This window comes from Trematomus bernacchii, unplaced genomic scaffold, assembly GCF_902827165.1.
Source record: "Trematomus bernacchii unplaced genomic scaffold, fTreBer1.1, whole genome shotgun sequence".
Taxonomy (NCBI): Eukaryota; Metazoa; Chordata; class Actinopteri; order Perciformes; family Nototheniidae; genus Trematomus; species Trematomus bernacchii.
The window spans coordinates 2471540-2496786 of NW_022987656.1; the positions used below are offsets into that span (position 1 = coordinate 2471540).

General features: G+C 40.5%; 1 protein-coding gene across 1 annotated transcript in view; it reads right to left on the reverse strand.

The window, feature by feature from the left end:
* Window positions 1-4564: 4564 nt before the first annotated feature.
* Window positions 4565-25247, reverse strand: part of ttc7b (tetratricopeptide repeat domain 7B) — a 29839-nt gene continuing 9156 nt past the window's right edge. The window contains exons 8-21 of the mRNA XM_034135259.1: window positions 24425-24600; window positions 24259-24322; window positions 22749-22886; window positions 22407-22595; window positions 21560-21677; window positions 21044-21101; window positions 19813-19885; window positions 19531-19691; window positions 19335-19451; window positions 18073-18170; window positions 10475-10615; window positions 8071-8273; window positions 6111-6184; window positions 4565-5049 (exon numbers count right to left, since the gene is read on the reverse strand). Coding sequence (XP_033991150.1) covers window positions 4902-5049; window positions 6111-6184; window positions 8071-8273; window positions 10475-10615; window positions 18073-18170; window positions 19335-19451; window positions 19531-19691; window positions 19813-19885; window positions 21044-21101; window positions 21560-21677; window positions 22407-22595; window positions 22749-22886; window positions 24259-24322; window positions 24425-24600 — 1758 coding nt within the window. The 3' untranslated portion in view covers window positions 4565-4901. The remainder of the gene's footprint in view (window positions 5050-6110; window positions 6185-8070; window positions 8274-10474; window positions 10616-18072; window positions 18171-19334; window positions 19452-19530; window positions 19692-19812; window positions 19886-21043; window positions 21102-21559; window positions 21678-22406; window positions 22596-22748; window positions 22887-24258; window positions 24323-24424; window positions 24601-25247) is intronic.

The window sequence follows — 25247 nt, forward strand, 5'->3', positions numbered from 1 at the left end:
TCACCTGACAGCCAAGAGAGTGTGTGTTAGGGTTGGACGTCCCATGATACTGTATGGAAAGATATTCCAAATATTACGGTTATTATTTTCCTTGTTGTGTCTTTACTCCCAACATGCTTTGTTCCTTTGTGTAAATCACTAAACATTTGCTAAAAAAAATGCTCATGTAAGTAACCTAATGCACACACAACTCTTTAGCGCTGAAAAACAATCGAATTTTAGAAACACTGGTGTGTCGTTTTGCAGTTCCAAAATAACAATATTTTCTCTTATGGTTTTTTAACTCTAACACTGACTGTAATCACCAACAGTGGGCGTCTAGTCTCAGGAGAATCAGCCAGATTTAGATTCAGATTAGATATTGGGTGAGTTGAAATTCAATACTCTTAATGAACCGTGTGAGTCACTAATTATCATGCTTTGAACAATATATGAAGAACTACATTATTTTTAAAATCTTTACTAAAACAAAAAATATGATTTCCAATAAAAAACAACCAATGTCCCAATTTTGTGTTAAATAATTTTACTGTAAAAAGCTGAAAAAAATAAGAATTTTCCATCCATCAATATTCTAACGCTTATCTGAGTCGGGTACCCAGCCGCTTGTTCTTTCGGTCATGACCCATCCTTCATAGTCATCGGTGAGGGTAGGAACGAAGAGGGACCGGTGGACTGAGACTTATCCCAAATTCATGTAAAAAACATACTATGATTGCACACAATTTAAATACACATTTGGGAAGAAATAGAAATCCTAAGAATATGAATAAAGGGGCCCAACACAACATGAAATGGGGAAAAAAGGATCTAACAAAGAGTGCGATTATGTGTAAAAATAAATGTGCTCTGTCACGTGTGTTTCTGGTTCTTGCGCTTATTGGACTGTCAACTTAGTTATTTTAAATATTGAAGGGACCCTATTGACTCCTTTATGTATTTTATAATTCCTTTTTGGTCTGAGAGGGTGTTGCTTACCCGTACAGTTGTGTCTATATTTGTATCTCTTGTCTGTGCTAAACAAAACATATTAAAAGAACATTTAGCCAACCAACTAACATTTTACTGAACAATGTGAACTTCCTGGATGAGGTCGTGACCTTTAAAGGGAGACTAATTGTTAGTGATACCTGCAGTCTGGCAGCAGTGTGTGTGTGTGTGTGTGTGTGTGTGGGGGGGGTGATCCTGACACTCACAGACAAAGCCTGTCAGCGCTGTAATCCTCTGATAAAAACACACAAAGGAGGACACATCTATGCACTGACAGACACACACCTGAGAGAGTAACACACACCGCTGGCCCGAGGTCACAGCGAGAGGGAACACCACACACAGAATATCGCAGCATAGCCTATGTACAAATACTGCGAGATCTATTAAGCATGATAAGCCGACGCTTTGTTAGCATTCAGTTAGCATAGCATTAGCCATGTTAGGTCTGTCTGGATGATTCTATAGCTGTCAATAAACCTGTAGATTTGAAGGTCCTTTATCCACACACTTGTAAACTTTACATGGGCCTCCAAATGTTTAAATCGCCGACATCAGTAACAGTGATCGGTCCGTTTTCTCTGAATTCATATGGACAGATGACATTAGTTAACTCTTTTTAATATTAATAATGCTCCACTGTTAGTACTTATAGCTTCTCTTTGTAAGGGCATTTATATTTCGCACAACCTTTATTAATGTTGGTCGGAATACAGCTGACAGATGACTGGTGAAAGCTGATAGATATTGACACCTGCAAGGGTTGCTAATTACGCTATCCTCCTAAAATGGCCACGATGCCCCAGAATGCACTGCGGTTCCCATTGCGAAATTCAGCATATTGCAGAAAATAATCTTTGTGGTCAACAGACGTTAAACAATACTAAACACATTTTTTTCAGCGGATTCGCTAACACCATGTTGTTTATTTTTCAATCAGTCAAAGTAAATAGCAGCTTCGGATATTCACGGGTAGAGTTTTACTGACGTATTTTATATCGTAGGCCAAAACGTGTAATCTCTTCAGCTTGGTTAACACCAGACCTTATGTCAGATTTTTAACGACAAACACGTTCAATAAGTTGAGTTCGAGACGAGGGAACAGGAAGTGGGTTTTCAAATGTGGGACACATTTCTGCTCCACTTTAATACATTGCCTGAAACCATGTATGTATACAATGATCCAGTTCTCATGCAGACAGAATAAGAGAGGTGGAGGACTTGCCACCATTTTCTCTAATGACTTCACATGTTCCAAGTGCTGTTTTGGAGACTCTTCTAGCTTTGAATACTTAACTGTTACAATCTACGTATCGACCCCCTAAGCACAACGCCAATTTCATCTCTGAGTTTTCAGATTTTATGTCAATAGTTCTTACCAGTTACGATAGGATTACAGCTAAATCTCGAAACATTTGAATATCGTGTAAAAGTTGATTAATTTCAGTATTTCTATTTAAAAAGGGAAACTCATATATTATATATGATGTGTTTTAATCTTGATGATTACGGCTTAGAGAGAACCCAAAATTAGAATATTGAAAAAATGTGCCGCCAAATGCTCTCATTGATTGAGACGCGTGATGACGCCCTCCCTAAGCCAATACTGATACACACACATAATACACACGTAATAAAAAACTGTTAATGCGAGATAAAATAATTGTTGGCATTAATGATTTAATGCCTTAACGCGATAATAACGCGTTAACTTGCCCAGCCCTAATTTTAATACTATGCTTGAATCAAAACAATTGTTTCAGATTAATGAACACTTTTCCACCCTCGCACGCTGGCTCTGTTGATCTAGTGCACAATAATTAAAAAAAATACAATATACAATATTATTATTATTATTATTATGTTCAAACACAATAAAACAGACAGACAAGAAGTCTCGCATGTTTTTAACCACTTTTATTATCTTTATCATTGTCATCGTTATCATTTCAGTCATTCATTTACAGCAAAGGACTCAGTGAGCGAGCTCCTTTTATTCCTCCGACTGCATCTCAGTAACACAGCTCTCCAGAAAATAGAATTATAATTGACTTTCTAAAACAATATCAATACACTTTGAACAATCAAATATACAACAATAATCCTTTGCATGTATAATCAAATGAAAAGTATATTTATCTGGTGTTTAACGTGACACTGGCTGGACACAGAACACACTATAACCAGTTGCATTTACACACACAAGGAAATCAGATTTTTGAGAGAACTCTCTTCACATTCGTAACTACATACTTATCATTTGTTCAAAATTCATTTTTAGGTTTTTACAGCACTTACATGAAATTGCAACATTATATTATTTCTGTTTGACTATTTGTATTTGGCACTCTTATGTGTTCAGTTAATGGGAACATATGCAAATGTATAGAATGTCATGGAAATATGAGTAAACAAGGGAGTACACTCGACCTGCAACGATTGGTCGATTGACAGTAAAATAATCGTCAACTTTAGGAAAAGGGCCCTATTTGTATGTCGTGTCTCTACTCTGACATGTCTCCATGCTTTAATGTTCAAAAGCTCTTTATTTCTCTCATGTGCTGCAGCACCTCTTTTCACCCTCTGTCTGAAACCAGAGCCCAGTCTGCTCTGATTGGTTAGCTGGCTGGCTCTGTTGATTGGTCCACCGCTTAGAGATGCCCTCCCCTTAGCCTATCATGTACAATGTGTTGGAGAGCTAGCCAATAGAAGCAGAAGTGTGACAGTGATGTCACACTTGTTTGAGCCTTTGCAGACCCTTTCCGTAACACAGTAGAGGGAAAGGGAAACCCCCAAAAAGCTCAACAGGGCCTCTTTCAAATGGATTCATCTTTTTAATCTGCAATTTCTCATGCAAAAATATCACAAAAAGCTCTCAAATCCAGATGTTCTTCTTTTCTCTGTTTCAAATCATACTACATTGATTACCCTTGAGGTATTGACTGCCATAAAAAGACATTTAAATATTTTCAGACACTTTTTGGACTAAACGATTTAGCTCATAAGAAATTGTCAGATTAATCGACAATTTAAACATTTGTTAGTTGAAACAGATAAGACAACATGTGCTTGAACGAAAATAAAAAAAAGAACAGCCATCAGTTTGGACATCAGCAGATTTATATCTCATCTCCTGTGTGTAGATGCAGCCTGTGTTTTGGCATTTAGACCTGGCTGTGCTGAGTCAGCAATACAGTAACCATGAACCTCTCTGTATGATCAGTGAGGGAACCTGTGTGTGTGTGTGTGTGTGTGTGTGATCTAACAAGTAACATGTAATGTAATGTGTGTGTGTGTGTGTGTGATCAGTAATATTTGGCTAATAAAGGAAACATTAACAGACTAAAGAACGTGTAAACAAAATGTAAACATCTGAATGCTAGTGGCGCCAGAGTGGGAACTCAAGTTGGATTTTATTTACGTCTTTCCACACACACACACACACACACACACACACACACACACACACACACACACACACACACACACACACACACACACACACACACACACACACACACACACACACACACACACACACACACACACACACACACACACACACACACACACACACACACACACACACACACACACAGTTTACTACAAATCACACACACAGTTTACTACAAATCACACACATCCAGACACTAATATGGAACATGTTGGCACACATTACAGACATGCACAGACAGTCACACACACAAGCAATGTATGGCCTCACACACATGGTCAGGGGTCACAGCTACAGCAAGGCATTGTGGACAGGGGGAAGCGCACATGTTTATTTATGTTTACAGTTTGTATACAGTGTGTGTGTATTTACAGTGAGGGTACAGGAGAAAAACCTTGTGCAAGTGCATGCAGGTCCATCATTTGTGCCTTAGTGTGTGTGTGTGTGTGTGTGTCTCTCAAAGTGCTCGGGGGATGATGGTGAAGGGCAGGATGGGGCTGCTGGCCTCCAGCTCCAGCGCGGTCAGGAAACACTCGGTGGCCGCAGCGGCGTTCCCCTGAGCCTGCAGCACCTCCCCCAGACTGTTCCACACATCATGAGCCGTACTGAGGGGGGGGAGAGAATGTGAGAGAATGAAACAAAAGAGGAGAAGAGAAAGCAGGAGTATGGGAGAGAAGGGGAGGAGAGGAAATAAGAGGAGGAAACAGGAGTAGTGATGTTATAGGAGATGAGAGGAGAGTTGAATAATCGGAGGGAAGGGGAGAGATCAAGGGAATTAGAGGAGGAGGAAAGGAGGAGAGGAGAGAGAATGAAAGAGGATAAATGGAGGTTGGGAGGAAGTATGAGAAGAGGGGGATAAGGAGGAGAGTAAGAGCGAGGTGACATGAGAGAAAAGGAGACAGGGAGAGGATAGGAGGAAAATAGAGAAAGAATGAAAAGGGAAACCGGTGTAAACAAAGGAGCGAAGGAAAGAGGAGAGGAGGAAATGGAAGGAAGTGAGAAGGGACGACATAAGAGGAGAGGAAAGAGCAGATATAGGTAATAAGAGAGAGGAAAAGAGATACGGAGAGACATACATGTAAACAGGGTGAGGACAGGGGAGAGGAACAAAGGAGATGAGAGGAAGGAAGATGAGAGGGGAGTAAAAGAAGATCAGAAGGAGGGTAGGAGAGGAGAAGGAGAGATAAAAGGAAGCAGGGAAAAGGAAAAGAGGAAAGATGGGAGGAAATAAGAGAAAACAATATTACAACATTTGAGGTGAGGGGAATAAAGGGGAGAGGAAAAAGGAGGTGATATGAGAAAAGGGAAGCAGAGGAGAAAAAGAGGAAACAAGAGAAGGAAATAGAAGAGAGGAAAGGGGAATATAAATGTGAATGACATTAAATATAATGATCACGTAAATTCCAATCACACACACACACACACACACACACACACACACACACACACACACACACACACACACACACACACACACACACCACACACACACACACACACACACACACACACACACACACACACACACACACACACACACACACACACACACACACACACACACACACACACACACACACACACACACACACACACACACACACACACACACACACACACACACACACACACACACACACACACACACACACACACACACACACACCTGTTGACCTGCACAGCGTCCCGCAGCACTTTCTCTGACAGACTGTAGCGCTGCAGCTGGTGGAGGATCAGACCCTGAGCAGAGGATGAGGAAGAGGAAGAGGAAGCAGGAGAGTGAAATAACGACTTATATCAGTTTATCAAGTTGGTGTACACACACATCCTGAAAATTACTCACTTTGATTTTTCTTTTTTATTCTTTTACTTTTTGTTGTGTATTTAAAAAAACATCCACATTTATATAAGGTCTGGGCGATATGAAGTTTCACATTTGACAAGATTCTTAACCAAATACAGCAATATCGATTTTGGAACGAGTGTGTGAGTGTGGTTGAGTGTGTGAGTGTGTGTGTGAGTGTGTGTGTGTGAGTGTGAGTGTGTGTGTGGTTGAGTGTGTGCGTGTGGTTGAGTGTGTGCGTGTGTGTGTGAGTGTGTGTGTGGTTGAGTGTGTGCGTGTGTGGTTGAGTGAGTGAGTGAGTGAGTAGAAGTGGTGATGAGTGAGTGAGTGAGTGAGGGTTTGCAGTGAGTTGAGGTTGATGAGTGAGTGGTTGAGGGTTGAGTGCAGTGAGTGAGTGAGTGAGTGAGTGAGTGTGTGAGTGAGTGAGTGTGTGTGGGTGAGTGAGTGAGTGAGTGAGTGAGTGAGTGAGTGAGTGAGTGAGTGTGTGGTTGAGTGAGTGAGTGAGTGAGTGTGAGAGTGTGTGTGTGAGTGTGTGTGTGTGGTTAGAGTGGTGTGGTGTGGTGTGGCGTGACGTGCGTGCGTGGACTTGCGTGAGTGCGTGTGTGTTGGTTCGTGTGTGTGTTGGTTGCGTGTGTGTGTGTGTGTGTGTGTGTGTGTGTGTGTGTGTGGTTGCGTGTGTGTGTGTGTGGTTGCGTGTGTGTGTGTGGTTGCGTGTGTGTGTGTGGTTGCGTGTGTGTGTGTGTGTGTGTGGTTGCGTGTGTGTGTGTGTGTGAGGTTGCGTGTGTGTGTGTGTGTGTGCGGTTTGAGTGTGTGGGTTGCGTGTGTGCGGTTGAGTGTGTGAGGTTGTGTGTGTGAGGTTGAGTGTGTGAGGTTGAGTGTGTGAGGTTGAGTGTGCGAGGTTGAGTGTGCGTGGTTGAGTGTGCGTGGTTGAGTGTGTGTGGTTGAGTGTGTGTGTGTGTGTGTGTGTGGTTGAGTGTGTGTGGTTGAGTGTGTGAGGTTGAGTGTGTGAGGTTGAGTGTGTGAGGTTGAGTGTGTGAGGTTGAGTGTGTGTGTGTGGTTGAGTGTGTGTGTGTGGTTGAGTGTGTGTGTGGTTGAGTGTGTGTGTGTGTGTGAGTGTGTGTGTGTGGTTGAGTGTGTGTGTGTGGTTGAGTGTGTGTGTGTGGTTGAGTGTGTGTGTGTGTGTGTGGGTGTGTGTGTGTGCGTGCGTGCGTGCGTGTGTGGTGTGTGTGGTTGTGTGTGTGTTGTGTGTGTTTGTGTGTGTGTGTGTGTGTGTGTGTGTGTGTGTGTGGTTGAGTGTGTGTGTGTGGTTGAGTGTGTGTGTGTGTGTGTGTGTGTGGTTGAGTGTGTGTGTGTGTGTGAGGTTGAGTGTGTGTGTGTGTGTGAGGTTGAGTGTGTGAGGTTGAGTGTGTGAGGTTGAGTGTGTGTGTTGAGTGTGTGTGTGTGGTTGAGTGTGTGTGTGTGTGGTTGAGTGTGTGTGTGGGTTGGTGTGTGTGTGTGGTTGAGTGTGTGTGTGTGTGTGTGGTTGAGTGTGTGTGTGTGGTTGAGTGTGTGTGTGTGTGGTTGAGTGTGTGTGTGTGGTTGTGTGTGTGTGTGTGTGTGTGTGTGTGGTTGAGTGTGTGTGTGTGGTTGAGTGTGTGTGTGGTTGAGTGTGTGTGTGGTTGAGTGTGTGTGTGGTTGAGTGTGTGTGTGGTTGAGTGTGTGTGTGTGTGTGTGTGTGTGTGTGTGTGTGTGTGTGTGTGTGTGTGTGTGTGTGTGTGTGTGTGTGTGTGTGTGTGTGAGTTACCAGTCTCTGCATGGTCTTGACGTGTGTTGGGTTGATGGACAGCGACTCTTCGTACCAGCGTTTGGCCTCCTCGATGTTCCCCCGGAGCTCTGCGATCTGCCCCCTCATGTACAGTACATTATGGGATGTGGGGAAGAGGTTGGAGGCTTCCTGTGTGCAGGCCGAGGCTTCAGCCGGCTTCGACATGCCGGTGTACACCTCCGCTGTAAGAGAGAGGGGGGGGGGGGGTCCAAACATCAGAGAACATTTCCTGTTTCTAAAGCGTGAGATTTGCAGCCTTCTTAACATCAGTGTATTTGAGTAAAATCCACTAATAGCACAATACTGTTCCACACATCATGAGGAGAAGAAACAGGAGGAGGAGAGAAGGAAAGACGAGAGGAGAGGGGTATTATTGGAGGATTGATCAAGAGAGGAAAGGAGAGAAAATGAAAGAGGAGAAGGGAGGGAATAAAAGAAGAGGAAACAGGAGATGAGCTGGAAATGAAGGGGAGGAGGATAGAGGAAACGTTAAAAAAAGAATGAAAGAGGAGAGGGGGTATTAGGAGAGAAGGAAAGAGGAGATGAGCTATTAGGAGAGATGAGAGGACAGGTCGATAATCGGAGGGGGAAGGAGAGATTAGGAGAGGAAGGAGACGAGAAGGGAAGGAAATAAGAGAAGAGGAAACGAGGTATGAGAGACGGGAGGAGACGCGGATAAAAAGAAGAGGAACAGGGTAAAGAGAACTAAAAAAGGAAGCAGGGCGAGGATAGGGGAAAGGAATGTAAAGAGTAGGCAGGAAAGAAATAGGATGGAAGGAAAATAGATAAGAAGAAATGCATAATAAAAAAGATGGAGAAGAGGAAAAGGGAGGTGATGAAAGCAACAGAAAAGAAAGCAGGTGGAGGATAAAGGAAAATAGGAAGCAGGAAAACATCAAGAGATGAGAGGAGGAAGTGGGGAGAAAAGGAGAGAGATTGAAAAACGGGGGGTGGGTAGTCTGAGAGACCAGCAGGAAGGAGAGGAATAAAGAAGAGGAGAGGAGGAAACATCTCTGAGGAACTCTTTCAAACCTGAGAGCTGTAGAATTACTGAACAAATAGATCCCAGTCGATATAACCACCGTCTCGTCAAAGCAAGACTGCAATTCCCATAAATGCTGATATTGTGCGGCACAACGTGAAAGTGCTCCATCTCAAGTTACATTTTGAAACCTCTCAAACTGAAATGATGCATTTAAAAATAAAAGCCACAAACAGACAGCTTAGTGTAATAATTGTGATGACACATTCGCAAAAGAACGAAGCTACATTTTTCATAATGTTTCAGCATCAAGGTGGCCTAATGCACCGTGCGCAGAGCCACAGACCAAACAGAGGAGGGGACGGAGGACCGTCTGCTCGTCTGGCCTGTGATTGGATGATTGTATTAGCGGTGTCGCCAGGCTGGAAATGACCACCTCTGACAGGAAGCGGCTGGAGAGATAAACAGAGTGTGTGTGTGTGTGTGTGTGTGTGTGTGTGTGTGTGTGTGTGTGTGTGTGTGTGTGTGTGTGTGTGTGTGTTTGTTTATTATACTCTTCAGACTGCTTATGTTTGTGTCTGCTGGGGAGGCAGACATGAGAATGGAGTGTACCCTAAAAGTTATTTAATCTGCCTACGCCCTACGAGCTGATGTCAGTACTAAAAGACAATCATACGGAGAACTAGCAGACAGACTGTTTGTGTAGTTTGGCATTTGGACGGTCCCTTTCAGTATTTTAGAGGACAGAATTGTCCCTACCATTATTTGAGCAAAATAGTTTCTGTATTATCTTTGGTGCTTAAGTCATATTAAATCATTTGCATGTGCCCTTCCGGAGGTTTCGTCTTTATTACTGCCTACATTCTGAAATGGAGAAGGCTATGCTTTGACCTGTCCACCTGTTGCAAATTAAAATCATGGCGAAAAAAAGATACAAACCAGATAACGTTGATGACAAAATGTCGTTATCGCAGATAACATTAAATCTATGGTGGCCAACATGTGCAAACGCGCTACAACAGCCCAATACACTTTCATTAGGTGAAACGCGCCACAGCTTAAAAAACGATGCAAATATAAAAACAAAACATTTGCCAAAACACATGCAAATGAAGAAACATCTTCACCTACTTGACAACGCATGCGCAGCATTTAGAAAACACTCACCAAATGCACTGCATAAACGAAACACTGCAAATACAAAACGCTACAAGAAGCTTAAACACGTGTTGTCAAGTTGGGGAAGATGTGTTTTTATATTTGCATCGTTTTTTAAGCTGGGGGCTGCGTTTCTCCTGATGGAAATGTTTTGGACCGACACAAACATGTACACACTTGCCAAACACTTGAACATCTGTTGCACTTCCATGCGTGTAGCGGCCTGTTGGTTTGCCTACATACCTGCGTGCAACCAGATCTGAGCCAGGGTCATCCAGGGGTGCATGGGTCCGTGTTTGGGGGCACTGCTCTGCAGGGAGGAGGCCACCTCGGACAGAGCCTGCTCTACGCGACTGGCTGCTATAGACGTAGCATGAACTGAGCCTGGAGGGAGGAAATCCAAACATTATACACCATCATCTCCTGCAGGTACTTACTAACTACTGCAGCACACAGCAGCTTTTAATTCTACCAAACAATATCAGATTTCCCAGAAACAGGAAGTGAAATCTGGAGTGTTTGGGTAAAGCTCACAACTCTCGCAGCTTCCTGTTCCTGCTCTAAAGCCTTTAATCAGTCCACACCATTCCACACGCTGCAACACACAGTGTTATGGCCCCTGGATTAACCAGGTTTAAATGGATTAATTTCTGCACAACCATGCATAAACACTGCATCAACCTGCACTCAGCTGATTAGTAAGTGCGTCTCAGATTTTGTCTCTGCAATTGGATTACATTATAACAGGGAGGCAAAATGGCCACCACACGGGACTGCAGGAGCACACTGCAGATCTGTGAAAGCAAAACATAATACGTCTTCTGGTGTAATATTTGATCATATCCTGCTTTTACACAAAACAAATGTAGTTAAAATGACCATTTATGGGTTTTCTGATTCGTACATTAACCAAAATAATGTAAAAATGTCTTAAAAAGGTATATTTTTATCCATGACTTTGATCAATTTGACTGAAAATGTATGAATAAATCCACTTTGATCTGACCTTTTATGAAACGTTTCTTCATTTGCATGTGTTTTGGCACAATTGTGTGCTTTTTTATTTGCAGCGTTGTTGAAACTTCAGGGCATTTCTCCTAATGGAAATGTTTTGGGCAGTTGTTGCTTTTTTGCACTTGTTGGCCACCGTAGAATAGGATAAAAACGTCTAAACACGTATATTTTTAATACATTGCATTGATAAATATTAACTGAACATTGATGACTAAATCCACTAAGATCCGTTCTCTGTGTGCAAATTAGATTTCGTTACATTTTGAGAACTATACAACCTTTATAATTTGAACATTTTAAATCGTTTTGTTCCTTTCAATAAATGCTGTAAAATACAGACACTGATTATGCTTTACATTTGTAAAAATGCTAGTGCTAGTCTAATGTGGTAGACAACCTTTTTGGTTTTTAAGTCACGTCATTTGCAGCCTGCAGTGATTATATAACTATATAAATATGTGCCTTTTATATCCTGAACATGGACTAAAATAAAAATGGCGAATGGTCGAAGCTCGCCAAAATAAAAGCTGTACTTTAATAAAACATCTCCCATCCCCTTCTCCTATTATTCTGTTCTCTATGGTCCAAAATACTCTTTCAACTACAATGACATGAGCTGTGTGTTGGGGTGTTAAGGGACAGGAAGTAACCATGTGTAAAAGACAAGTGGGACGAGGATAAAAAGAGAAGATTTGAATATTAAAGCTGTGTGTGTGTTTGTGTGTTAGAGAGAGAGCAAAGAACGGAAGAGTGTTATTTTTGTGCTTTAAAAGTGTCTTTAAAAAATGGATGTCCATCTCTCTCACACATACACACAACAGCATTTAAAGGTCACCTATTATGCAAAATGCACTTTTTGATATCTTTTATACGTACATGTGTCCCTGGTGTGTAAGGAGACTCACAAAGTGTCAGAAAATACAACCCTCTCTCTTTTCCCCCTTACCCACATCTTTAAATATGTGGGTGAGAACTTGACATCATTACTGAAATGTGGGCTGGCTTTACATTTAACTCCTGGCAACGTCCCGCCCAACCTATCGTTCCCATATACAGTCGGCTAGCTGAATCCCCTCCTGCAGCTGTGTGTCTGTGTATTAAGCAGGATGTCTGCAGGAGGCACTTAAAGTAAAGTTGTTATATATATAATACATATAATGGCACTGTTCTAGCGGTAAACACTGAAAAAAGAACATGTCAAGCTATGTGCTGTATCAGAAAATATGCACAATGTGTTTTAGAAGTAATATAGTTTGTGTTTACATTAGCAAGCATTGCTAACACTCAGAGCTAACGCTGTACTGGAGAGAATATGTGTAAAGAAGCCGGATATAAAAAGTACTGTCCTTATGGTCAACCGGCGAGAGAGAAAACGTTTGAGCTCCATACTGTTTCAGAAATAATGCTTGATGTGGTTTGGAACATAATATGGCGTTTAATAACGGCAGTGTTTAGCTGAGTTTCTGCTGGTAGAGAGTCTACTCTTCACAGAGCTCACTGCTTGCATGTGGAGCTCCAAAGGGGCGTGGCCAGCATTTAACATGTTACATTTCTATATATAGAAGGTAGGTTGAATAATACAGAAGATACCCAATTTTAAGTGTTTTATCAATCTCTCCATTTATCGATATCCAACATGTTGTTTCCCTCACATCCACCCTTTTACTTTTCTGCACTGTTGTTATGCACCATAAGGCTTTTAGTGATACGCTTATAGACAGACGGTAGGACATATGGCCTTGTCAGTGAAAGAACAAAGTGCTATTGCATCAGCGGTTAGTTGGAGTTGTATAAAGAGGAACAGAAGTAGTGATGCTGTATATTTTCTTATGAATTGCTTTCACTCTGACCATTTTGTGCCCCTTATATTCAAGTCAATCTATGAACTGGATGTTATGTAATACTGACAAAACCATGAGACTTTCTTTAGAATATATAGAAGTTTTCACTTGGTGCCATTAGAGATTTGCTAGCAGACTACGTAGGAAGCCTCCTGCCGTGCCTTGTGCCTAACATGTGGGCATTTCACACAGCAACACATGCACCAAAGCTGCTCACTGAATCAAAGGAATACACTGACTGACAGGAACAAATGTACAGATGTAAAAATAAAAAAAACGTTTCTCTGAAAATGATCAATTGGCTATCGTTTGATTTAAAAACCTTTCCAATAGAGTTTGTTAGAAATGCACTAATTATATGACTTTGTTAAAACGACAAAATTCAGATCATTCATATCAGATCATAGTTTTTCATTATAATCACTGTTCACTTGTTTTCACATATGTGTCAAAAAGTAAGGTAAAGTGATTCCAGTATGTTTAGCGCCATTTTGTTTTTACTAGTGAGAATGGGTTAAAATACTCTTTGTTGAAAATGTTAACATGTCATAGAATTCTAATTTATTGTGTTTTTCACAATTTGATGAATGTCAGGATAAGATCGTGTATGTCTACCACTATGACCAAGATATTGTGACATCAAATGTTCATATTGACTATGGCTCTGTCGGCATTTGCTCTTTTTTTGCTAGCTGACATTTTAAGGTTTTTTTTCATGTTATATTCCTTTAAGTCGTTGTATTCCTTTAAAGTCAAATACCATCAACTTGATATAAATTCAGTACAATTCTCCTGAAAACTGGCTGCGGACATCACGTTAAAGCAGAGGATATATGTACATTTTTCCTTCCTAAAGATAATGTACATGTATCGGAACCTCGTCGGGAAAAAGAAGGTCAACTGGGACCGGAGGATGGACGGAACAATGGATGGAAAAAAGAAGGTCAGATGGAGGTTACATGGCTACTTACAAACAGAAAACATGGAGGAAAAACCAAGAGTGTTAGCGTCCTGAAAGCCGCCTTGAAACAATGGAGGGATGGGAAGAAAACAGAAATACGATTGTTAATGATTGAAAAAAAGGAAGAGACAGAGAGGAAATATCCAAATAATTACGATATCAAAAAGACGATAGTAGTGCAGGTCGAAGAGGTTTTTATTCTTTACTTTTAGATAAAATGCTGCCTCCACTTGATCTATAATATGCTGTAATCTTTTCAAATAAATGCTTAATTATGAGCACATATGTACATATACAGCCATAAATGTTGAATAGGATATATTATGCTCATTTTCAGGTTAATATTTGTATGTAGTGTCTCTACTGGGACATGTCTCCATGCTTTAATGTTCAAAAAGATCTTTATTTTTCTCATACTGTCTGTGCTGCAGCACCTCTTTTCACCCTCTGTCTGAAACCAGAGCCCAGTCTGCTCTGATTGGATAGCTGGTCGGCTCTGTTGTGATTGGTCAACCGCTTAGAGATCACCCACAATGACATTGTATCACGTCCAATGTGTTGGAGCGCTAGCCAATAGAAGCGCGAGAGTTACATAGTGATGTAGTGTCGAAAGAGGATTATTTTGCTAGAATTTTCTTAGGTTCATGATATCTCAAAATGCCTTTCCGCACAGCTGGATTTAAATGATGGATGGAAAGCTTTTTATATGACTAACAATGCACTTTTAAAGTGGTGTACTAATACAATAACAAAATAATTTGGTCCGATTTTCCGTCATTTCGATTATTGTGATTTTAAATAATGTAATTATCGTCTTGCTGACTGAAAAAAAAATCAAGCTCTGGAGCCAATTACAACCATTATTTTCAGTTCAAACATCATTAGTATAAGAGATGGCAACATAGAGAGACAACATAAGGTTGGAAACAAGACAAATTGATGTTGGCTCAAATGTAATATCCTCACAGAAAGAGAAAGGAGGAGGATGCAGAACATGAACACAAACAAGAGACACATATCCAGGGGAGAAGTAGATAGATGTGAAGAGACAGTGCTGTATGTAAAACTATTTTGTATATCCACAATGAAAAGAGAACTCAACGGATTTCAGTATCCTTGTAGTGTTAATTTAAAGCAACAATCTTTGTTTTCTATGTGGAACGTAGTGGTGTGGAGATAAACTAAAGTGCGTAAGTTCACCTGAGACCTAAGTAGTAAGTAGAGTAAGCCGAAAAGACACAAAACTACTGCAGCATCAAAGCTCAAGCTTTTGTTTTCCATGTTAACATGCGGAGATTCACAGCATGACTGAGAACTACCTGTGAAGCTGAAGCACATCCAGTATTAACGGTTAGTCAGTTTAGTTATAGACTTGTCCTCCATGAAGAGTCAAATTCAAGATTCACCTTGTTAATCACCTCAATAGGCCGGATACATTCTTTAATCATTTAGTTGAAAGTCATGGATGTCGGGCAGATTACGGTGTGGGTCATTGCAATTAGTTTTCTAATATCCGGAAATACTCTGCGAGGTAGCTATCATTTCATAATAAACGTATATATGAAAACATATATATATTCTCACTGTTGAATAGCAACAAAGAATGTAAGCTATTATATGATAAGATACACTTTTACAAAGATGCTACTTTCCTCTTAGTGTAGTGAGGAATTTAATAATATAAAATAATATTTTTTTAATAAAAACATCTTAAATACGGAGGAGCACTGAGCGAGAGAATTAGGGATGAAATTAACTGATTTAAGATTAGTCAGAAAATGATCATCATAATATTTGTTTTGCCTCTCAGGGCTTCCATACATCAGCAACATCAGCAACATCAGTAAGATCATTAAGATCATTCCACAGTTGCTCAATTTTGACAATGTCCAGGGGCCTCATTTATAAAGGGATATACGCTCAAAAAATGGCGTACGCCAGTTTCTACGCAATGTTTGCGATTTATAAAATACTAACTTGACGGGAAAATGTGCGGTCCTCCACCCAAACTCTAACCCATGCGTACGCACTAAGCACAACAACGGGAGAGACGAGAAACTGCGACACCGTTGGCAGAAGGAAGAATGGAGAGAAATATGTGGAAATAAATAAAATGTTACCTCATTTATCAAATGTGAAGAATTCATTTTCAAACATTGATTAAAGCCAATCTTAAAATGATTAAACAAACGCCTGTTTGAGACTCCTCAGTGCACACAAAAACATAACTTGGAGAAATAAATAAAGACGGAAATGTTATTTAAAACCACCTCGAATATGTTGTGTTAATGTTATGAAATGTTTTCTCATAAATGATGCGGTAAGCAGGAGGACAGAATTACGTCTAAACTGACGCCGTTTTGCATTTCTATAGGTTGTAGATACGAGCATGGTTTTATATACTATCACGTTTAATCGTGTTTTATGCCGTTTGCTAAGACTTGATAAGTCGCTCGTAAAACACAGGAGGTATGGAAACTAAGAACACCATATGTGGTAAATTGTACAGCTAATATAACACAACACATTAGTTGTATTTCCTTTAACTGGTGGATTATGGATATATAGTTGCTGATCGAAAGCTGGAACACAAACCACCAAATACAACAAAATAATTCAGATCCAGTCGTCATGACTCCACTCCGGAGGGATTCCCCGATCATTTCTTACAGTTTCTCATCAAGGGGGTGTCTCCTGTCCCCGGTACAAACACACTGCCTGAGGAAGGTTATGTGTATTTGTTTTGTCATTAACTTTTTTCGGACCACTTATTTATTTATTTTGGTGACGATCCGACCTCCATGCTGCTACTCTGGTTCAAACTGCATCCACCAAACAATATGATTTATCTCGACCTCCCCACAATAACCAAAATCTGACACGGTGTGAGATGTCTTTTTTAGCTGTTCTGTCGTCATTTCCTGCGATCTTCTTCATGCAGTCAGTCAGAATGAATGGGCATTTCTTTGACTATTCATAGGCAAATATGGGCGTTACGTGAAGCCCGCAAAAGCTGCGCCGCATTTCGAGTCGATTGTGAAGGGAAACAGGCGTAGGAAGTACTTCCCTCGCCGGTACGCAATGTTTTGTGAATCGGAAAATGTCGGAACATTTCTGTACCTATTTTTTTGCTTTGTACTACGTAAGCAACCTTCTCACGTCAATCCTACGCAAGGCGTTATAAATGAGGCCCCTGAGCCGCAAATCCTCTACGTATATCAACATACTGTGGAGAACCAGCGTAGAGGAGAACCAGCGTGAAAACAAGGGGAACACACAAGTTCATTAAAAAGCCGATCACCCAAAAGGTTTTCTTTTAGGTCACTCTCCACACCATGCTACAGGCAGAGTGGACGCAGAGGGGGATTACAATTGGAGAGCTGACGGAGATTGATGTGGTTGCAAAAGGAGTGAGTCCTGTTCTTGGTGGGCGCAGGAGGAAGAGGAGGAGGAAGATGGGGAGGAGGAAGATGGGGAGGAGGAGGATGAGGAGGTAAAGGGCCAGCAGGAGGGAGGAAGGATACGTTTCTGTGTGGAGGGAGAGGAGGAGGCTGGAGGATGAGGACAGGGGAAGTGGGGGAGGACAGAGGGGAGGAGAGTGTGGAAATGGTGGAAGTGGAAGTGGGGGAGACGGGTTCACAACTACAGTGGGATGAAGAAGAATCTGAGACTACAAAAAAGAAAGGAAATAAAAACAGAGTTCAATTAATAATAACTGGTGTCATAGATAAAGCAGGAGTTATCAAAAATAAACTGAAAAATAATGTTACTGAAGAGGCAATCAATTAAACTAAGAGCAGGAAATGTTTTCCTTTGATATAATAAGTAAAATAAGAAAAAGGTGATACATATAATAACATGAAGGACCTCTTTAATTCCATTGTTATGATTATATCATCAAATAAAACTACAAAAAAGGTGAAGGAACTGTGCACAACTGGAATGTTTTCACTGGGGAAGTCTTGAGGTCACCTGTGAGTGTGTGTATGTGTGTGTGTTTATTAAGTGTGTGTGTGTGTGTGTACCTGTGTCTGGGTCGCTGAAGTCAGGCAGGGTCATGGCGTTGAGCTGCCGTCTGTCTGCTATGGCTCTGTCCAGAAGACTGCTGCCACGGCCCGAATCACTGCATCAGGAACATGAGGTTACACACACGTGTACACACACCTGGGTTGATAAGCAATTGAGTTCTTTGCAAGTTCAACTATAGGTAGGGCTATAGCTCGGCTATAGATTAGATAATGTCCTACATTTTGGATATTGTTAATCTCATAAGTGACTTTTCCTTGTTTTCAAAATCTGCATTACAATAAAGTGATGTCATCTGAGCTGTGTTTCTTAACTCGCCTTACTGTTCTGGTTGTTGCCATTAGTTGCTCTTACCCAAATATCCATTATATGCACATACCTAATAATGTTTTGTCAAAAATCCTTGTTTAAATATTTTGTGATAGTCAACCCTAAAATATCATTGTAAAATCGATTTGGAGGTATTAGATCAGAAATATTGGGATATTTGATTTTCTCGATATCCCCCAGCCTTAGGTAGGGCATCTTAAATATATAAATATTTTTTAACAGTGCATACAATAATAAGCAATACAAATATTTATTTATTTACAAGGATTTGAGGGTAACAGTCATACTATCATAAATGCTATGGTATATTACGCTACATTTTATTTAGCTAATGCTATTTTTTATTATTATAATTATATTAATATTTAGCTATCCTTAATCCCAACCAATGTAAGAGCCACATACAGAACAGAGACACATTCTGAAATGAAAGGTAAATTAAATGTTTTTTTTAAGCATAGGACAAATTATTTTTGCTAATAATATGCTACTGTTGTTTGATTTCAACGACATATTTGACATAATAAATCATCTTTTACAACATTGTGAAAACATCATTTTGCAACCATTTGCCTCCAGAGGGGTCATGGAGCCCTTATTGATGACTCACCGCTATATAGAATTAGTTTGGTTAAATTACTTGTAAATCATATTTGAATTCTTAACTGCATTAATACTGCTAACCCTAAAGACGCATATCTTCATGTCGATATATAAACATAAATACAAATCTACATTCACAAAGAATCTGCAGAGCTTTATAAATTACAAATTCAGTCTTCACTCTCGAAGACATCCTTTACATTTTTTTGGAGCAAACTCAATATGGTTAATAGCTACTGAATGAATGAAAGCAAAACAAATGTCAGGACTGGAATTTGCATTGAGGGTGTGTGTGTGTGTGTGTGTGTGTGTGTGTGTATGTGTATACCTGGGGTTAGTGAGGTTGTAAAAGCTCTTCCAGATCTGCAGCATGTGTTTGCAGGTGAGCAGAGCTTCCTCCGGTCCTCTACACATGGACTCCAGCTTCACCTTGGTGTACAGCAGACTACAACACACACACACAATCAGAGAGCAGCCACAGAAAAAGACACTTTAATGTGTTGCGGTAAGTGTGTGAGTCTCACTTGAAGTTCTCGGGGTACTCGGACAGAGCCATCTCTATGATATTGAGCGCGTCGTGGTAGTGTTTCTGAGCGGAGAGCAGCAGGGCGAGCAGGTGGAGGGAGTGGACGTCATCGCCCTGGAGCTGCAGCGCCTGTCGGACGTAGCCTAGAGCCTCTGGGATCTACACACACACACATATACAGACTACAGGTTGGAACTACAGTTGGGGTAGAAAAACACTTTGTAAATTGACAGGAATGTCATTTTCTGACTTCCGTTGTCACCACATAAGAGGGTGTTACCTGTCTGGAGACGGCGAGCTGCAGCGCCAGGTAGAAGGCTGCGAGATGGTCAGTGGGAGACAGACTCTGAGCTCTAGAGAAAGAGAGAGGTGCTGTGTGTTCATACGTGCTGAATTAATAAGTGAAATAAGAAGATATGAAACTTAAAAATATCTCCGGGGGGAAATTGGGTTGCTGCAGTAGCAGAACAGTATAAAAAGTAGCAAACATTGCATAACAATAGATTGGTTTAGAAAACCAAACCGAGGGATATCTTAAAATGTAAGACTCCGTTAGAAACTCTCACGCCATTAAATCAGCAGAATCACCCACTATAAAACCATAGATGTTGTATTGCAGCATTATAAAAATGTGATAAAAAAAAGCACATTCTGCTTAGTACTCAGATCCTTTACTGAAGTAAAAGTAGAAACAATATGGTCTTAAAATACCACATTACAAGTAAAAGACCCGAAGTTCTTTTTTACATGAGCAGAATAATATACGTTTTATCAGCAAAATGTACTTCAAATATCAAAAGTAAATGTACTCAGTATGCAGAATTGCTCTTTTCACAATATTATAAAATACTAATATATATTTTTTTATCAGCAACAAATGTCATTTTGATATAGTGCTTTGTCATGTTGAACCAATTGCAATTTTAAAAACGCAAATGTGCCAGCGCACGTGTTGTCAAACTGGTAAAGATGTTTCTATATTTGCAATGTGTGTCGGCACCTTTTTGGTTTTATATTTACATCGCTTCTGAGCTGCAGCGCATTTCTCCTATCTGAGATATTTTGGGTTTTTGTAGGGCGTTTTCACCAGTTGGCCACCATAGGATGCAGAATCAAATGCATAACCCTAAAACTGTATCAAATTCTACTTTAGAGCAAAACTTGCATAAATGTACTTTGATACATTTCACCACTTGAGTCTATATATTATTTATTTGTTTACCTTATTATTAGATATTATTATAGCTACAAATCACTTTTCAGTAGGATGTGTCACATATGTTAATAGCCTCTGTGTTTGAGCTATGGGTGTGTTTCCTTCCACTTGAGGACATGTTTATGGAAGGACAGTATACACATCTAGTGTGCACACAGATGACAGACATAGGGTTTAAATAACAAACAGGTTGCGTTCTTTTCGGCTGAGCAGCAGTTAGTGCTGCGACAGCGTCCTTCTGAGGGAGGTGTGGGAGTGAAAGAGAAAAGAGAGCGCAGCGTGGCTCAGGCCCAACCTCTGGAAGGCTCCCAAAGCTTTCCTCTGGTACTCCTCCTGCGTGCTCCGCAACGAGGCTGAGGGGGGGCAGAGACACAGAGTCAGGGAGAGGAAGAGGAGGCAGGATGCAGGCAGGAAGATGTATACAGTAATACAAGTGCGACAGTCTTATGACCATTTATATTGTAGCATTGGATGTCTTGATGTGTATATGTGGAAGCATTCTATAGAGAACAAGAAACAAAAATGGAGACAGGCTCTATCGTGTGTTTTTTTAAATCATTTTTACATGAGATATGAGACTTCCTTAAGGGTTGTAGCAAAAAAAAGACTAAATCACCTAATCTAATAATCCCTATTTTGAATAAAATGATTATTTTAGGGGGCGGACATCATAAAATATGACAACAGAAAATCCTAGCGAGGTTTACCTCAACAAAAGATTTCAATGCAAGACAACCTTGCTTGCTTTACTTGTTATCATTCACAATGACACTATCTTTAAGTAAGGTGTCATAAACCCACAGAGACGTACCGTCAGTGGCTTTCAGGCTGTACACCAGCCCGATGGCCAGGTAGCCTTTGGCTCTGAACTCTGCTGCTTTCTCCCCCATGTCAATCACAATGTTGGCAAAGCACTCCCCGTCATCCAGCTGCATTATGGGAGAAGATAGATATATAAGGAGAGAAGGAACGGAGAAAGATTTTATTATTATAAAGGTGTTTAGAGTAAGCTAACATATTAGCTAAACGTGGTATATTATACAATGACAACAAACATTGTGAGTAAAACATAAACAATATTGGCTTGTAATGAAAGACTACACATTTTATGAAGTGAAGATCGAGCTCTGTATTGAAGGAGAGCTCAATATGCCGCAGTTGCTTTACATTGGACACGAAGGGGGCACAATGATTCAACATTGTGGCTGTTTTGACACAATTCTTCACAAAAAATAAAATCTTATTTGAGATTTTTCTGAATAAATCTGAATTATTAAAGTAACTCAAGCTTTAAGATAAATGTATCTGATAAAAGAAACAGTTGTGGCTGGTAATAAAAGAGAATTGATTAAACAATCAAATGTATGGCCCTTTTGACACATTCATTTGTATGTATAAATATCGAGATATTCTATCTGGCCCAAAGAAAACTGAATATATATTAAAACTAAACCTTTCTGAAGAAAATAAGACTAGCAGACACACTCTGTAAACTAACTAAAACTAATCTAAAAATGTAAAAGAAAATTCAAAATGTAAGAAAAATTAGAACTGCTGAAAATAAATATTCAAAACTATAGTATCAGCATGGTAGCTTGAGAAAACTTCACCAAAAATGTGTAGAACATGTGGGTTTAAGTGTGCAGGAGGGTCCTTACCCAGTGTAGGGGTCCGATACACAGCTTGACAGCCAGCAGTGGGATGGTGGGGTCGTCGGGCTTCAGACGGATGCACTCCTTCAGGACTTTAACGGCCCGCGCTGATTTCCCAGCAGCCATTAGCGACAGAGCGAGCTGGTACCACAGGTGGAACTCCTCGAAGGCAAACTTCATGGCTCTCTCCAGACACTGCAGAAACAGGACACATCTCAATTGGATTGTAATAAAACATTATTTGTTTGAGGAATCGACCAAAAGGAGATTTAGGGTGATTTAATGTGGGTGTATTATTATGAGATTGGGCTTTAACACTTTGTCTATCACCACAGAGGGACAGCTCACCTCTGACAGCATCTCGTACTGCCCCCTCCTGCCCAGAGCGATGGTCAGCAGGTCGTACACCACCGAGGCCGACTGCAGGCTGATGATGCGATCATTGTTGTGTTCAGGGATCCTGCTGAGGACGGCGTCCCGGTTAGCCTGAAACACACACACAAATACAGAGATTTAGAAATGGAACATGGTTTAACGAGGTGAGTGGAATATTATTTCCAACTATTTCCAGTCTGAATAGTGTTGGAGAAAGTATTCAGATCTTTAACTTAAAGGTGGGGTAGGTAAGTTTGAGAAACCGGCTCGAGATACACTTTTTGTTATATTCCATGGAATGCTCTTAACATCCCGATAGCAATGAATATCTTAAGTGCTTTGACAAAAAATCCATTAAAAAATATCATCTGTGGAAGCCGTAGTACTGTAAAAAGCACGACCAATCATTTTAGCCGGCCCGGCTAAAATAACTGGATGGCCTACCTGCCTGTCAGCCTTCCATCTGTGCACAAAATTATCTCGTGCCCTCATTGGTCACGTGCGCGTTCGTGTGTGTTGGAGGAGTGGCAGATTTTTTCCGGTTGTGTATTTTCAAATTCTAGCACACTCGAGCTGGTTTCTCCAAAATCACCTACCCCACCTTTAAGTACAAGTACTGATACCACACTGTAAAAATAATGTATTACAAATAGAAAAGTAGTAATATATATATTTTTTACGTATTTAATTTAAGATTACCCAATGCAGAAAACATTTAAATAAAATTGAAAAAAGGACACAAAAAAACTCAAAATTATTGTAATAAAAAAAAAAGACTTAAATGTGTACAGGTGCAAAATATTATTGTTTTAATCTGCTAATTTATTAAATCGTCTTTTTGTCCAGGTGTTCTTGAATAGGGTTGGCTAATTTGATTTATTTATACATTTCGTATTTGTATTTTAAGAAATCAGAATAAATAAAGTAACGAATAACTGAAGCTTTAAGATAAATGTAGTTGAGTTAAGTATTTCCCTTTGAATTGTAGTTGAGTAGAAGTCTAAAGTGGCATTAAAGAAAACTACCCATCAAAGTAGAAGTACCTCAAATTGGCACTTAAAGGTGGGGTAGGTAAGTTTGAGAAACCGGCTCGAGATCGCTAGAATTTGAAAATACACAGCCGGAAAAAATCTGCCACTTCCTTACAGAGCCCCTCCTCCAACACACACGAACGTGCACATGACCAATGAGGGCACGAGATAAGTTTGTGCACAGATGGAAGGCTGACAGGCAGGTAGGCCATCCAGTTATTTTAGCCGGGCCGGCTAAAATGATTGGTCGTGCTTTTTACAGTAATACGGCTTCCACAGATGAACTTTTTTTATGGATTTGTTGTCAAAGCACTTAAGATATTCATTGCTATCGGGATGTTAAGAGCATTCCATGGAATATAACAACAAGTGTATCTCGAGCCGGTTTCTCAAACTTACCTACCCTACCTTTAAGTACAATACTTGAGTAAATGTACTCTGGTGTGTCTTACCATGGACTCACTGATCAGCAGCAGCAGCAGAGCCTCCTCTGTGTTCTCCTGAGGGCAGAACAGACTGAGAGGAAAGAGATAAGACAATTAAGGAAAGAAAAAGATGGACAACTAGTTTAGATTCATTAGGGTTGTTTCCCACAGTTTTCCACACATTATCCCTTACTTCTCTCCCGAGTAGACCCGGGCGCGTCGGCTCAGGCTGTAGTTCTTGCTGATGGTGTGTCCCTGCCGTGTGGGGTCGTCCAATGGCGACACGGTGGGCGGGTCTTCCAGAGGAGACCAGTAACTCTGTTCACACATCCCTCTGAGCAGGATCTCTGCTAGCTGTCTGGCTATAGTCTGAAACACATACATGCACATTAGGAAAAGGCACTCTGGTAGGAACACAGCAGCAGTCTGTTTACTCGGGGATCACACGGGACAGTATACTGTCTACTTCAAAGACAGAAGAATAGGTCCTATTTTTGCCACTATGGATCTCTAAATAAAAACAAGAACAAAAGATGGGGTCTGGTGGCCTGTAAGTGAAGCAGCGATGGATCATGGGAGTTTCTCATGCAGTCAGCTTCTCCTGGTTAGGTTTCCTCCTCTCCAAAACAAATGGACCGACAAAGACAACACTGTTTGGATGCCGCTAACATTAGCTTAGCTTCTCAAATGACCTAAAATCAAGTCCCATTGGTATTACCTTTGATATGGTGTAAATATGGAGTTAAAAACGATCAAGATCAAAAGATCGTATTGTAAATCTGTGGCTTAATCTGTTTAAAAAATACATTTATGTCAGCCAATTGTAAGCTGACGTATGCTCAAACATGACAAACAAACATTAACCGAAACAAACTCAACATAAATTGATTGAAATGAAAGACTTAGATCTAGGTTTGAAATATGTAAGGGACATTTGGATATAAATATACAGCCAAGCGAGATGTAAACCATAGGTCTTTGTACATTGTAATGCTGTAATGTTCATAGTTTACTTT